Source organism: Cololabis saira, chromosome 23 (genome assembly GCF_033807715.1).
Source record: "Cololabis saira isolate AMF1-May2022 chromosome 23, fColSai1.1, whole genome shotgun sequence".
In the NCBI taxonomy this organism is placed as follows: domain Eukaryota; kingdom Metazoa; phylum Chordata; class Actinopteri; order Beloniformes; family Belonidae; genus Cololabis; species Cololabis saira.
In genome coordinates this window covers 29,309,450-29,324,487 of record NC_084609.1, presented here as the reverse complement: position 1 = coordinate 29,324,487, position 15,038 = coordinate 29,309,450, and the positions used below count along the sequence as shown (strand labels likewise).

At 41.9% G+C, this 15,038-nt stretch overlaps 1 protein-coding gene across 1 annotated transcript in view; it reads right to left on the bottom strand.

Annotated features, from left to right (window-relative positions):
- Window positions 1-15,038, bottom strand: part of nav3 (neuron navigator 3) — a 321,553-nt gene that overhangs the window by 217,337 nt on the left and 89,178 nt on the right. Inside the window, 2 exon segments of the mRNA XM_061714666.1 lie at window positions 6,722-6,774; window positions 11,650-11,767. Coding sequence (XP_061570650.1) covers window positions 6,722-6,774; window positions 11,650-11,767 — 171 coding nt within the window.

Genomic DNA, 15,038 nt, shown 5'->3' with positions numbered 1-15,038 from the left:
CCGGCTCCCAGCGATGGTTATCTCAACACACTGACTGGTTCAATTCAGGTCTCTCAAAAACAATCCAGTGCAGTCCAACTATAATCCTGTTATATTTCAATTAATAGAATCAAGGTCCATGTGAATGTGTGTGTGTTTTTTTTTTCCTTTCGTTTTAACCGTAAAGGAAAAAAATAACACTCTTGAAAACTGTACTGAACCAGCTTTGAAATACATCCAGAGATGGGACGGTTTTAAAGGGACGCGTTCGTAAAGCGTAGTAGAGTAGAGTATTAGGGCCAGGCAGGAGAAAATAAAAAATAATATTTTAGAGGAGGAAGATTTTTTTTTTCATTATGCACTTTGAGAAGAAAGTCGAAATGTCGAGAAAAAAGTCGAAATGTTGAGAATAATCTTGAAGTACAATTTCGAGAACATTAATCTCGACATTATTCACGAAATTTTGACTAATAATCTAAAAATATTATTTTTATTTCATTATGCACTTCGAGAAAAAAGTCGAACTGTCGAGAAAAAAGACGAAATGTCGAGAAAAAAGTTGAACTGTCGAGAAAAAAGTCAAAATTTCGTGAATAAAGTTGAATTGTTGAGAAAAAAGGCGAAATTTCGACTTTATTCTTGAAATTGTATTACAACATTAATCTCGACAATTCGACTTTTTTCTCGAAGTGCACAATAAAAAAAATCTTCCCCTCTCAAATATTATTTTCATTTCATTATGTATTTTGAGAAAAAAGTCGAACTGTCGAGAAAAAAGTCGGAAAAAAAAAGTCCGGGCTCTTCCGTGTCGGCCTCTGGTCTCGCGGGTGGCGGGGTTGCTCCCCCCCCTCCCCCACTATAGATACACTTCAGGTGGAACTTTGTTTGGTTTATTACACACACACACACACACACACACACACACACACACACACACACACACACACACACACACACACACACACACACACACACACACACACACACACACACACACACACACACACACACACACAGACAGACAGACAGACAGACAGACAGACAGACAGACAGACAGACAGACAGACAGACAGACAGACAGACAGACAGACAGACAGACAGACAGACAGACAGACAGACAGACAGACACACACACACACACACACACATATAGTAATTTAGTCACATGCATATACACTAGGGGTGTAACGATACACTAATCTCACGATACGGTACGATACACGATATTGAGGTCACGATAACGATACGATACGATATTATAGCAGTATTTTTTTAACAACCTTGAATGAGGAACATATGACTGGAAAAAACTGTCTTTTATTTGAAAGACACAAAATACAAAACAATGCTGTGAGTTTGCCCTATTGTTACCGTTTGTAATGCTTTATAACCGTTTAAGTTTTAAAGAGAAAGCCAGGCCAACCATTTTCCACAAACTGAACTAAAAGTAAATGTCAGGTTTGCATTATGAATCTGCAGTTTCACACAAGAACAAATATTTAGACACAAACTGAATAGTTTCTCTCATGTATGATTTGGCTTTTTTCTTTCTAATTTAACAACTAAAATTAAATAAATAAATAAAAGTAAATAAATACATACAATTTTACATAATAAAAAATATTGATTCATGCTCACCTTATAAGTGTAAGAAGAGATTTATTTTTGTTAAGAAGTTTATTTTGGTAATTCAGGGTTCATTATTTTATAAATATATTCTTTATATTCTGATGTAAATCAGGGACTATAATGACACTAGTCAGTTTATCTGTAGTTGTTAATATGTTTTAGATTGGGCGGAGTGATACGCCACAGTACGGCACTAGGTGCTGTGTTGATGTTCTAAAATCCTACGCTGTTGAGCGGACATTAAAGTACACTGGAACTCAGCAGAAGTTGCCCGCTTGTTTATCCTACTCACGACCCCAAAAAGGTTTAATTTAATAAGGTAAGGCTTAACTCTACACCAGACTTACATTAGTAAAAGTTCAGAGCTCAAAACGGGACCACAAAATGGGACTAGTTTCTTCTGAGCGGAGTAAGATTTTGGTCCGCGGGTCGAGATGCGGCCGCGGTCGCGGTCGGATGCGCGTTTCTAGTCAACAGTAGATTAATATTAATAACCCAATATCGCGATACACCTTGTCACGTCCACGACACGTATTGTGACGTTTTTGTATCGCGAAATTTCGTGGCACGATATATTGTTACACCCCTAATATACACACACACACACACACACACACACACACACACACACACACACACACACACACACACACACACACACACACACGATCATATACATACACACACACACACACATAGACATACACACTGGCTTGTTCACCTGCATGCTGGCTCTCTAGTTTTTGGGTTTAGGTAGCGGTAGCGATAGCTTAGCTCAGACTGCAATCAGATCTCAAGATTTAGGTCGATTGCTGTTATTGTTTTGGTTGGCTCCGTGCCGGTTTCGTGCTTTGTTTGTGGTTTTTTGTTGCAGATTTCCAGTGCTTGACGTGTGTTTCCGTGTGTTCCTGCTTCCTGGATTGGCAGTGGATGTCGTCACCCCCCCCCCCCCCCCCCCCCAAAAAAAAAAAAAAACACTGGGTTTGTATGTGTATATTTATGTATGTGTACGCATATGTATGCGTATATATATGTATATATATTAAATATAGTAATAATGCACATATATATACTTTTGGTTTCTACCGTCATGGTATCAATCATTAATATGTGTGCAGACAAGGGAGAAAAAAAAAAACAAAAGTCGAAATGTCGAGAAAAAAGTCGAACTGTCGAGAAAAAAGTCGAAATGACGAGAAAAAAGTCGAAATGTTGAGAAAAAAGGCGAAATTTCTCGAAGTGCACAATAAAAAAAAATCCCTAATACTCTTCCGTATTCCTCAAGGATTTCATGAAGTCCACTTTCAAAACTGTTTGGAGTAAATCTGTTAAAGACCCACCAGTAGCTGAAATGTTGGTGGATAAAACAAGAAAACAGGAGAAAGCTCACCTCCAACCAAGGACGGATTATCATGACCACGGGCCCTGGACACAAACTCGCTATGGGCCCCTACCTACAATAATATCCTACGTGCACGGTGCATGCCCTCCCCAATCACTCAGTTTGGTCACACTATGGCGCAGAGAATCCACAATCACACCGTGTGATTGTGGATGGTGGAGTGGTGGAGCGTGGGTCTCAGTACAGAGGGGGCGGAGCATTCTCCATGGGCCCTTATGATAGTCCTTTTAACGTTCAACAACCCCTCATCCTACCTTTCAAACATTTATTCTATCTTTTATTGAGCTAAGCCTATAGGACTATGCTGCAGAAAGCAGAGTAAAGTCACAAACTTGTCCAGAAGCACACACACACACACACACACACGCACACACGCACACACACACACACACACACACACACACACACACACACACACACACACACACACACACACACACACACACACACACACACACACATCGGCCTGACAGCTGCCAATCACACGGCGCTGAAAACTCAGTCACTGACTGACTCAGTTCCATCTTTGATACAGCTTAAATACAAAAAAAAAAAAACATTACACAATCTATTTAGATAGATATAGACACAGCGGTCTATAACATCATTTCTGAGCTCTAGAACAGAATAGACGCGGTCTAGTTGACAACAACACACAGCTCATTCAAAGCTACACAACATTCTGATAAAGAAATTATGTATGAAGGTTACACTGACTCACCAATGGTAGTCGACTCTTCAATAAAACTTTGTACATGCTTAGTCCTCTTTTAAAGTTTAGCATCTCCTTCATGGCCGCAAATTTGCCGAGTCGGCAAATTGGCTCCAACTGTTAAGGCTGATTTATGGTTCCGCGTTAAACCAACGCAGCACTACGGCGTAGGATACGCGGCGATGCGCGGAGGCTCTGCGTCGATTTAACGCGGAACCATAAATCAGGCTTTCCAGCCAATCAGCGTTGGCTCACGGCCCTGATGCGTTCAGGACAGTTGTAAAGTAAGAATTAACCTATACTGACCGCACAATGCACATTTTATCGTAATTATAGCCTACAATTTACGATTATATATGAACGTATCACACAAAACGGGGCCCTATCATTGGGCCCTATGAGCTTCTAAATTTATTTTAATTTACACATAAAAAAAATAAAAAAAATGTTTGAAAGCCGAGGGCCCCCATTGGCTCCAGGGCCCTGGGCACACGCCCACTTTGCCCATGCGGTAATCCGTCTATGCCTCCAACATGCAACCACGGAGGTACAAAGATACACAAAAGACACACTGTCCGGCCCAAACCCTCTCCTCACCCACAAGGACTCACTAAGAGAGTGAGTCCAGGCAGCTAAGCAGCTTTAGTCACTTTTAATGGTAGGAGGGCTGATGCCAGGCCAAACCAACAATGCATAAACACTTAGTCAACTCCAGTAAAAGTGAGGGGTAATTATCTCACAGTGACGACAACCAGCGGTTATACAGCCCGTCATCTCATTAAAGAAGGGGAAAAACGACACTGCCAACATCGCTCAGCCGCATGGCAGGGTGAAATGCTGATTTAAAATAATGCAGAAAGTCAAGGGGATGATAATGTTTGAACTTTTTTCAGCCTAACTCGGATGTGGTCGGACCAATCACCGTCAGCCTCCTGAGCAGACTGGCCGCGGCGCTGAAACGGCTCGGATCAGAGACACGCTGATACCGGTGGCTCCTGTAGCCTCACAGCGGCAAATATCCAACATTTAAAGACTGTTATCACACACGGCAGCAGGTGGAATCATCACGAGAACGGTCAACGCTGATTATTGTGTTTGCGTCCTAAAAGGGTGAAGACGTAAACATGTGATGCTGTAAAAGAGTTTTAGCATTTTCTGTTAACTCTGGGAGTTGGTTTGTTGTTTTTTTACTACAAAATACACCTCTAAATGCATTTTATGTGCTTCAAATCTCAGTGTATTCAACAGATGTTTGGGCTAGCTCAGCTCAGCTGAAGTAGTCGTGTTTATAGAGGTCTTTTTCTGCCCCTGATATAACTTTTTTATGCTGTAATTAAAGTCAAAACTCTTTGAAATCAATCATCATACACACACATACACTAGGAATGGGCGATATTTTACCGTTCACGATATACCGTCAAAAAAATTCCCCACGGTAAGAATTTGTCTTATAGGAAGGAAGGAAGGAAGGAGGAAGGAAGGTAGGAGGAAGGAAGGAAGCAAGGAAGAAATAAAGAAATGAAGGAAGGAAGGAAGGAAGGAAGGAAGGAAGGAAGGTAGGAAGGAAGGAAGGAAGGAAGGAAGGAAGGAAGGAAGGAAGGAAGGAAGGAAGGAAGGAAGGAAGGAAGGAAGGAAGGAAGGAAGGAAGCAAGGAAGAAATGAAGGAAGGAGGAAGGAAGGAAGGAAGGAAGGAAGGAAGGATGGAAGGAAGAAAGGAGGAAGGAAGGAAGGAAGGAAGGAAGGAGGAAGGAAGGAGGAAGGAAGGAAGGAAGGGAGGAAGGAAGGAGGAAGGAAGCAAGGAAGAAATAAAGAAATGAAGGAAGGAGGAAGGAATTAAGGAAGGAAGGAAGGAAGGAAGGAAGGAAGGAAGGAAGGAAGGAAGGAAGGAAGGAAGGAAGGAAGGAAGGAAGAAATAAAGAAATGAAGGAAGGAGGAAGGAAGGAAGCAAGGAAGAAATAAAGAAATAAAGGAAGGAGGAAGGAAGGAAGGAAGGAAGGAAGGAAGGCAGGAAGGAAGGAGGAAGGAAGGGAGGAAGGAAGGAAGGAAGGAAGGAAAGAAAGAAATTAGCCAGAAAGAAAGGAAGGAGGAAGGAAGGAGGAAGGAAGGAAGGAAGGAAGGAAGGAAGGAAGGAAGGAAGGAAGGAAGGAAGGAAGGAAGGAAGGAAGGAAGGAAGGAAGGGAGGAAGAAAGGAAGGAAGGAAAGAAAGAAATTAGCCAGAAAGAAAGAAAGAAAGAAAGAAAGAAAGAAAGAAAGAAAGAAAGAAAGAAAGAAAGAAAGAAAGAAAGAAAGAAAGAAAGAAAGAAAGAAAGAAAGAAAGTAAGAAAGTGATGTCAGGATTACACCGTAGTTGTTTTAGCATTTTCTATGAACTCTGGGAGTTAGTTTGTTGTTTTTTTACTAAAAAATAAACCTCTAAATGCATTTTACGTGCTTCAAATCTCAGTGTATTCCACATATGTTTGGTAGTCGTGTTTATAGATGTCTTTTTCTGCCCCTGATATCACTTTTTTACGCTGTAATTAAAGTCAAAGCTCTTTGAAATCAAGCACAGACCAAAGATGGACCGTTCCTTTATCTACACTACTTAAATTTCAGCTTTTGTTTTTTTTATTTCCTCTTCAGAGCGAATGAACTGATCCATAAACTTTGACCGGCGGGTTTTAACTCCTGACAGGAGGTGGATGAGGATGCTGATGCGGACGGAGCATCACCTAAACGCTCCATCATGTCATTCGATTTCCTTTTATCACTCCGGCGGTGCTGTATTGATAATACAGTAATGTTAAATAATTGAGCTGCCTCCTCCTGTTATATTTAGTAATGAAATCTAAAACTGCAAATGCAGACATGTGTGTTTGTTAGAGCGGAGGCAAAAAGCACGGTAGAGGTAGAACTTCAGAAATAGCTTTCATTACCATAATTCTCTCTTACAGTACATGACAGTCCTTTAGAAGGCAGGATGAGCTTGAATATTAAAGTTAGACTGAAAATACACTCACCATTTGCGACTGGCTCCGGGGGCTGCCATTGATATCCTCCACCTTCTCATTTGCTGTGTGAGAAAGGAAATGAAGAAATGAGATCCCATTCTGAGCTCCAACATTCGAACATCCAGTGAGTTTGGGTTAACGAATCCAGCCGGAGTCTCCGTTGAGATTAACGGGGGGAGAGCACATGTGTAGGTGCATGTGTGTGTGTAGGTGCATGTGTGTGTGTGTGTGTGCGTGTGTGTGTGTGTGTGTGGTGAGGTGTGGAGCAACACAGGGAGAAGTCTGGGAAGCAAAGCCGGCTAATTTGTCAGCTGCCGCCAGAGAGTTACTGACAGGCCAGCTTGGCCTCATTGTCTGCCGGGGCGAGCAGGGAGGGTAAAGTTTCAGTCCGGCGGAGAGAGGGAGCGAGAGAGAGGCTGGAGGGAAGGAAGAGAACGTGAGAGAGAAAGTCAGGCAGAGGCGCAAAACGCTGAGAGACTTAAGGAGACGGACGAGGAAATCAGAACAGAGTGCTGATAAACGGATGGAGACAGATGGAGAGACGGAGTCCTCCAACGGACTCCTCGAAGGTTTGGAAGTGTAGGCAGAATGACAGATATACAGGACAGAAAAACCTCTCAAGAACAACTGTGGATTGATTATGTAAGAGCCACTGCTGAGCAGGTCCTACACGTTATTCCTGCGTGGTTATCACTGGCTCTAGTCATTCTCTAAGCATCGATGACTAAATGATGGTTCGTAGCTCCACAAGTCCTGTCTTTATAGCATGAATGCAGAGTCTACCCTCAATAAAATCTCCAGCTCATCAGAGGGAAATCCAAAGGCAAGGCAAGTTTATTTGTATAGCACAATTCAACACAAGGTATTTCAAAGTGCTTTACATCAACATTAAAAGGGGCAATACACAATTAAACAGTAAATAACAAATGAAATGAAATAAAATGATAAGAAAAGAGGTAAAATAATAGAAAGCACAGGTTGTTCACGAGTGAGGGAACGATGGAGCGTGAGATTGACAGACGGATCGGTGCAGCGTCTGCAGTTATGCGGTCGATGTACCGGACCGTCGTGGTGAAGAAGGAGCTGAGTCAAAAGGCGAAGCTCTCGATTTACCGGTCAATCTACGCCCCTACCCTCACCTATGGTCATGAACTCTGGGTAGTGACCGAAAGGACAAGATCGTGGATACAAGCGGCCGAGATGAGTTTCCTCCGCAGGGTGGCTGGACGCTCCCTTAGAGATAGGGTGAGGAGTTCGGTCACCCGGGAGGAGCTCGGAGTCGAGCCTTGAGAGGAGTCAGCTGAGGTGACTTGGACATCTGTACCGGATCCTCCTGGATCCTCCCTAGGGAGGTGTTCCAGGCATGTCCCTCCTCCCTAGGGAGGTGTTCCAGGCATGTCCCTCCTCCCTAGGGAGGTGTTCCAGGCATGTCTCTCCTCCCTAGCGAGGTGTTCCAGGCATGTCCCTCCTCCCTAGGGAGGTGTTCCAGGCATGTCCCTCCTTCTTTCTCTGCATTTAACTCATTTTCTAGTTGAACTAGTAGCAGTGGGCTGCCATTTACGGCGCCCGGGGAGCAGTAAGGGTTAAGGCCTTGCCTGGCCAAAATGGTTGAACTCGATTGCAATCCAGGGGCTTGAACCTGGGACCTCAAGACTCCAACCCTCCTCTGTAGCCACTAGGCCACCACTCCCCAATCAAACCAATTAATTAATTAAACCAATTTGACAATTCTACGCCACAATGCCTGTTTCTAGGTCTTATTTCACACAACTGACGAGAATTACGTTTCTATACGGTCAAAACGTACAAAGACCGGGTCAAATACAGTATTACAAAAGTAATCTGTGCCAAACGCGTTCCCCCCTGCTATCTTCTGCAGTGAAGGAGTTACAGGTGATTGTAGATCACACACGTGCTTTTCTGGGCTCTTCCTGTTACCTCCTACTTCTCTCTGAGCGTTTCCCGGATGAGGGAACCATCTGTGAACTGGAACTGTGTCATTGCTTGAAACAGCTTCATAGAGTGAAAAAAATCAGACACAGAAGCAACAGTTTTCCTTTTATACTGCCACTAAAAAATATATAAGATAGGTTGAAGAACACGGCGGACAACCATGGACACCCTGTACACAACATAGTACCAAACAACATGTTTGATCGGACTTTACTGCATTCCTGTCCACTTTAATATCCCACAATAGTGTACTATACTGTACTGTACAGAATTAATGAATTTAATTAAACTAAATAGGATAAAGCGGAGCACTGGTACGGCTGTGATAAATCAAGACGTGGTTTTACTGGCGTACCACCCACAGAGAGAGCAGGATGTCTCTGTAGTACATCTAGTAGTGCTACAAATGCAGTATATGAAGGTATAATTATAGCTAGCAGGGCTCCAGAGGTCCTCCGTGCTTGTAGTAGACTGTATTTGGTTTGGATGTGCCTGAATAGAGAGCCCTGGCAGACGGGAGACCTCTCTTTGGCCTTCTTTCTAACTAAATGTGTCCACTAACTGGTTCAGAACCAGGAACTCCAGCTCAGATCCAGGAAAGCTGGTGACAGAAGTGCTAAGTAGTCTGATGGTCCAAACGACATCCAAACGACATCCAGCCAGTAGGACTAAAACATTATGACTGCTATATTTAAAAAACCTCTAGTTGTTCACGACAGAAGACTAAACACCTACTTTGAGTTGATGTTTTCCAGTCGACGTTCACTCTTTGTGAACGCTGTCCTAAATCATTAGTGTTGTTTCTGTCAGCCTGTTTCTATTCTAGTTTTAGTCTAGTCTTTGGGTCAAGCTATCATTTTAGTTTTTATTAGTTTTAGTCACATTCATACTCCTTTTAGTCATGTACTTATTTTAGTCAGAATTGTTGATAACCATTTAAGTTTTGTTTCAGTTGACGAAAACTAAACTAAAAGACATTTTAGTCTAGTTTTAGTCAAAGATTGTATTTAGCCAAACCCATTTTACAATTCAAACAAAGTTATCTTATTATTATATTTTGTTACCTTATAGACTCAAGAATACATTCATTCCAGATACACAAGACTCTAATTTGAGTTTATACATATTTATTTTTCCGCATTTCTCCCCATCTTTTTCTTTTTCGACGACATATTGGGTTTTCTTTTCCACGTCTATGTAGGAAAGTGGATACAAAGATGGATCTTCTTCTTCTTCTTCTCCAGCCCCAGAACAGATCCCCGCGTTTCTCTATGTAACTTTGTTTTTAATGGACGTGAACCTAGATCTCTGCGTTAACGGCATCAGCCTCTAACTCTGCAGCTGCATCTACTGGATCTGATTCCTGCTGCAGCGACTGGGATTGAGGACTAATGTCACCCAGCAGAACTAACATTTTAGTCTTGTTTTTATTCGTCTAAGATATTGCATTACATACTTCCTCAGGTGATTAAGGTTCGTTGACGACGATATTTAGTCATAATTTTCGTTGACGAAAGCAACTTTACATATAAGTCACCATCGTTAATGAGAGAATTCAAAAATAGTGTTTTTATTTTCAGTAATTTGTAAGTGATAATGCCCTTCGAGGTGTACATTATCATAAATATGTGGACAACGCAGGAGCGTGAACCATCCGACGCGAAGCGGAGGACGGTTTGCCTCCGCGAAGTCCATATTTTTATGTTAAACTTGTTTTCTAGTTGTAGGTTATAATTTATAACCTACACCTGCCAGCCAATCAGAATCGAGTAAATGCTAAAACAGCCGGTATCGATGCACACTGGCACTTCATGACCACCAAGACGCTGATTTAGACAAAAACAAGATGAGCGCTGTGATCTGCCTCCCAGTGCTCTAGTAATCAGAGTAAACTGAAGGGACGCTCTAGTTGCGCCAGTGCAGACATAACGATTCAGTTTGCAGTGTTTCTGCCTGTATGGAAAAGCAAACCAGTTTGGAACTGGCTCCAACACGAGCACCTGATTCAGGCCAAAAAGGTCTATCACAATATTGAACTTTTCTACTTCTTGCAGCTTTGTGAACTGAATGCTCCACAGTGCAAACTTTGTCAGGAGTCCTGGCTGCTTCCACAGACTCACAGAAATAATATCCATTCATTTTATTTATTTATTTATTTGCAGAGGATAGGCTCGAGCTCATCCGTGGTTAGGAGGGTACCTGCCTCCCTCACTTCTGCTGTAAAACTGCACATCTTGAGTCTGAAGTTCTTCCCAAACCGTGCCACACCTGCTGAGCCGGTGAAAAATCCTCCTCTGGTCAGATAATCAACTAACAAGGTTGTTCACTGGGACAAGCTTCTTTCTAATTGTAATCTTAACAAGTATTCTATGAAAAAGAAACCAAGAGACAGAGACGGAGGGAATGAGCAGAACAAAAGGATGGATATACAAAAGCGCCAGAGAGGCAGAGATGCACTTCCAGTGGAAAAACAGAGAGAGAGAGAGAGAGAGAGAGAAGCAAATAGGCACTCCAGCTGCAGTGGAGACGGATGCCGTTGCAACCTGGAGTGTCACAGATCTGCGCTGCTGCAGCTCATCCAGCTCCACAAACAAAGCCAGTATCAGGCGGAGGCGCAGCTTTGCTCCAGCCCACCACATTAAAGAGCAGGCCATGTGTGAGAAAGAGGGAGCCAGATTGGGTGGTCGTTTCATCCAGCAGGAGGAACGAATTAGAGACACGTGCAACGTTTTAATACTGTTGATAATTTAGCTTTGTCCATCTGTTGGTTATTAACGTCCCGTTTTAAGTCTTGGAAGTCGTACCTGGAGGAGAAACTGTACCGGGGCTCGGGTTAGGGTGGAAGTCGGGCGTCTTGTCAGGACTGTTATGCAGATTTAAACAAATCTAAAAAGCTGCACATTAGACGACTCAGCGTTTAAGTGCAGGAAGAGATGACAGGGAGCAGAATGAGTGCATGCACGGATGTGCGTGTGTGCGTTTACCTATGATCTGGATGATCTGTGCCAGCAGGACTCCATCGGTGACGTCCTGGCTCAGGTCCTTGATGAGACGGGGACAGCCGGACTTGGCCAGGTAGTGATTGGCCCAGTCGGTGTAAATCTGAAACGATATAAGAGGCTGTCAGACACAGGGGCAGAGAGGAGGGGCGCTGTGACAAATATACCGTTAAGTGTTCCACATTTTTGGCCTGCACAAGACAGGAAACGCATTACTGAGTCTCAGAGTACAAACATGCGTAAAGACGGGGCATGTGACTGGCTGTGGACATGTGATGTCAGCAGGGATGCTGCCGCAACCACAAAGAGAAGAGATGGATGGTGCTGAGAACCATGTCGGCAACTTTAACCGTACATTCATCAATAACTTTGAATCAGGAAAGAAAGACTTGATGCTGAAAGACTTGTATTGATGCTGAGCTACACGGTTTCAAGTTCATCAAGACAATGCTTGTACATCAAGATGTACAAGCATCAATTACGTATTGATGCTGAGCTACACGGTTTTCGATGTTTGCTGGTGAGATGAGTAAATTACGGAAGAGTATTAGGGCCAGGCAGGAGAAAAATAATAATAATATTTTAGAGGAGGCAGATTTTTCATTATGCACTTTGAGAAAAAAGTCTAACTGTAGAGAAAAAAGCCGAAATGTCAAGAAAAAAGTCAAAATTTCATGAATAAAGTTGAAATGTTGAGAAAAAAGGCGAAATTTCAACTTTATTCTTGAAATTGTATTTCAACATTAATATCGACATTTCGACTTTATTCACGAAATTTGGACTTTTTTCTCGACATTTCGACTTTTTTCTCGAAGTGAATATTGAAAAAAAAATCTTCCTCCTCTAAAATATTATTTTTCTCTTTCTCCTGTCGAGAAAAAAGTCAAAATGTCAAGATTAAAAGTATAAATGTATTTCAACTTTATTCTCGACATTTCGACTTTTTTCTCAAAATTTTTTCAACATTAATCTCAACATTTCGACTTTTTTCTCGACATTTCAACTTTATTCACAAAATTTTGACTTTTTTCTCAACATTTCGACTTTTTTCTCGACATTTCAACTTTTTTCTCGAGTGCACAATAAAAAAAAAATCTCAAATATTTTTTCTCCTGCATGGCCCTAATACTCTTCCGTAGTCCTCAAAGATTTCATGAAGTCCACTTTCAAAACAGTTTGGAGGAAATCTGTTAAAGACCCACCAACAGCTGAAATGTGCGTGGATAAAACAAGAAAACGGGAGAAAGCTCACCTCCAACATGTCGACTTTATTCACGAAATATCAACTTTATTGGTGAAATTTCGACTTTTTTCTCGAAATTGTATTTCAACATTAATCCCGACATTTCGACTTTTTTCTCGACATTTTGACTTTTTTTCTCGAAGTGCATAATAAACCAGGAGCCAGTCACCACACTCACGACCAAAATATGCCAAAGTGCCAGAAAAACATGTGTAGACTATGTAAAAAAGAGGATCTGCACACTTGGATCTACTTATCTTCTTTGGATATATTTGCATTGATCCAAGTGTGCAGATCCTCGAAGTGCATAATAAAAAAAAATCTTCCCCTCTCAAATATTGTTGGCATGGCCCTAATACTCTTCCGTAGTAAATGATTCCACCAACTACTCTGATTCTATTAGAGAGCCAGCAGAACCAAAGTGTCGTGTCACCCAGTCTGTTGTTTCATCATGTAGTCTTAGCTTAAGTGCTTTAAGGAACTCAATCCAAAACCATTATGCCAGTCACATTATTTCATAGGAGTTGAATAAATCTTGACTCAACACATTCACATGCAGGTGCATTAACTCTCCTAACAGTCTGTTTCAAATCTGGAGAAAGAAAAAAGCCTGTCGGTCATTTAAGCCGTCGGTCATTTAAGCCAATAAGAGCGCTGATAAGCATTTGTTTGGGTTTCGCTGGGAAGACGGATCCCAGCAGCTGCTGGGGTTTAACCAGGATCCAAAGACTAAAGACGTATGGGTGAAATTTGGCTTCCTATTTCTAAATCCAAGGAAAGGCAGTATAGAGGGAATGCATATGACGTCACAGATGAGACTTCACAGCGGGTCAGAAAGACTGAGTGTCAGAAAGACTGAGTGTCAGAAAGACTGAGTGTCAGAAAGACTGAGTGTCAGAAAGACTGAGTGTCAGAAAGACTGAGTGGCAGAAAGACTGAGTGTCAGAAAGACTGAGTGTCAGAAAGACTGAGTGTCAGAAAGACTGAGTGTCAGAAAGACTGAGTGGCAGAAAGACTGAGTGTCAGAAAGACTGAGTGTCAGAAAGACTGAGTGTCAGAAAGACTGAGTGGCAGAAAGACTGAGTGTCAGAAAGACTGAGTGTCAGAAAGACTGGGTTGCAGCGTAAACTTTCAGTTTGAGCAACTGGAAAACATCTAAAATGGGAAAGAGCTGTTGTGCGATCGACTGTACTCATAGATTTAGCAAGAAATCAGAGTTATCGTTTTACAGACTGCCGAAAAATAATCTTAAGAGAGACAAATGGATCGCTGCAATTCACAGAAACAACTGGATTCCAGACACCGAAACATGGATTTGTGGTTCCCATTTTGTATCAGGTAATGTTGGATTTCTGGGTAGCTAACGTTAAACGGTCAAATCATAAAGTTCGGTGTCCTCATCACTTTAATTTCTACAACAAATCCTGCCTTGAAGTCGGACCAAGCGTCAAGACTTTTGTCTGCCTTCAAGCTTTGCTTCGTGTATTTCCCCGGCGTAGAAATTAAGTTCATATAAATATCAGGAAACTGGATTCGTGGCCAAATATTAATGTCCATGGACCACTGGTTCTTGGTAACTGTACCAAATATCAATGTCCATGGACAACTGGTTCTTGGTAACTGTACCAAATATTAATGTCCATGGACCACTGGTTCTTGGTAACTGTACCAAATATTAATGTCCATGGACCACTGGTTCTTGGTAACTGTACCAAATATTAATGTCCATGGACCACTGGTTCTTGGTAACTGTACCAAATATTAATGTCCATGGACCACTGGTTCTTGGGGTAACTGTACCAAATATTAATGTCCATGGACAACTGGTTCTTGGTAACTGTACCAAATATTAATGTCCATGGACCACTGGTTCTTGGTAACTGTACCAAATATTAATGTCCATGGACCACTGGTTCTTGGTAACTGTACCAAATATTAATGTCCATGGACCACTGGTTCTTGGTAACTGTACCAAATATTAATGTCCATGGACCACTGGTTCTTGGTAACTGTACCAAATATTAATGTCCATGGACCACTGGTTCTTGGTAATTGTACCAAATATTAATGTCCATGGATCACTGGTTCTTGGTAACTGTACCAAATATTAATGTCCATGGACCACTGGTTC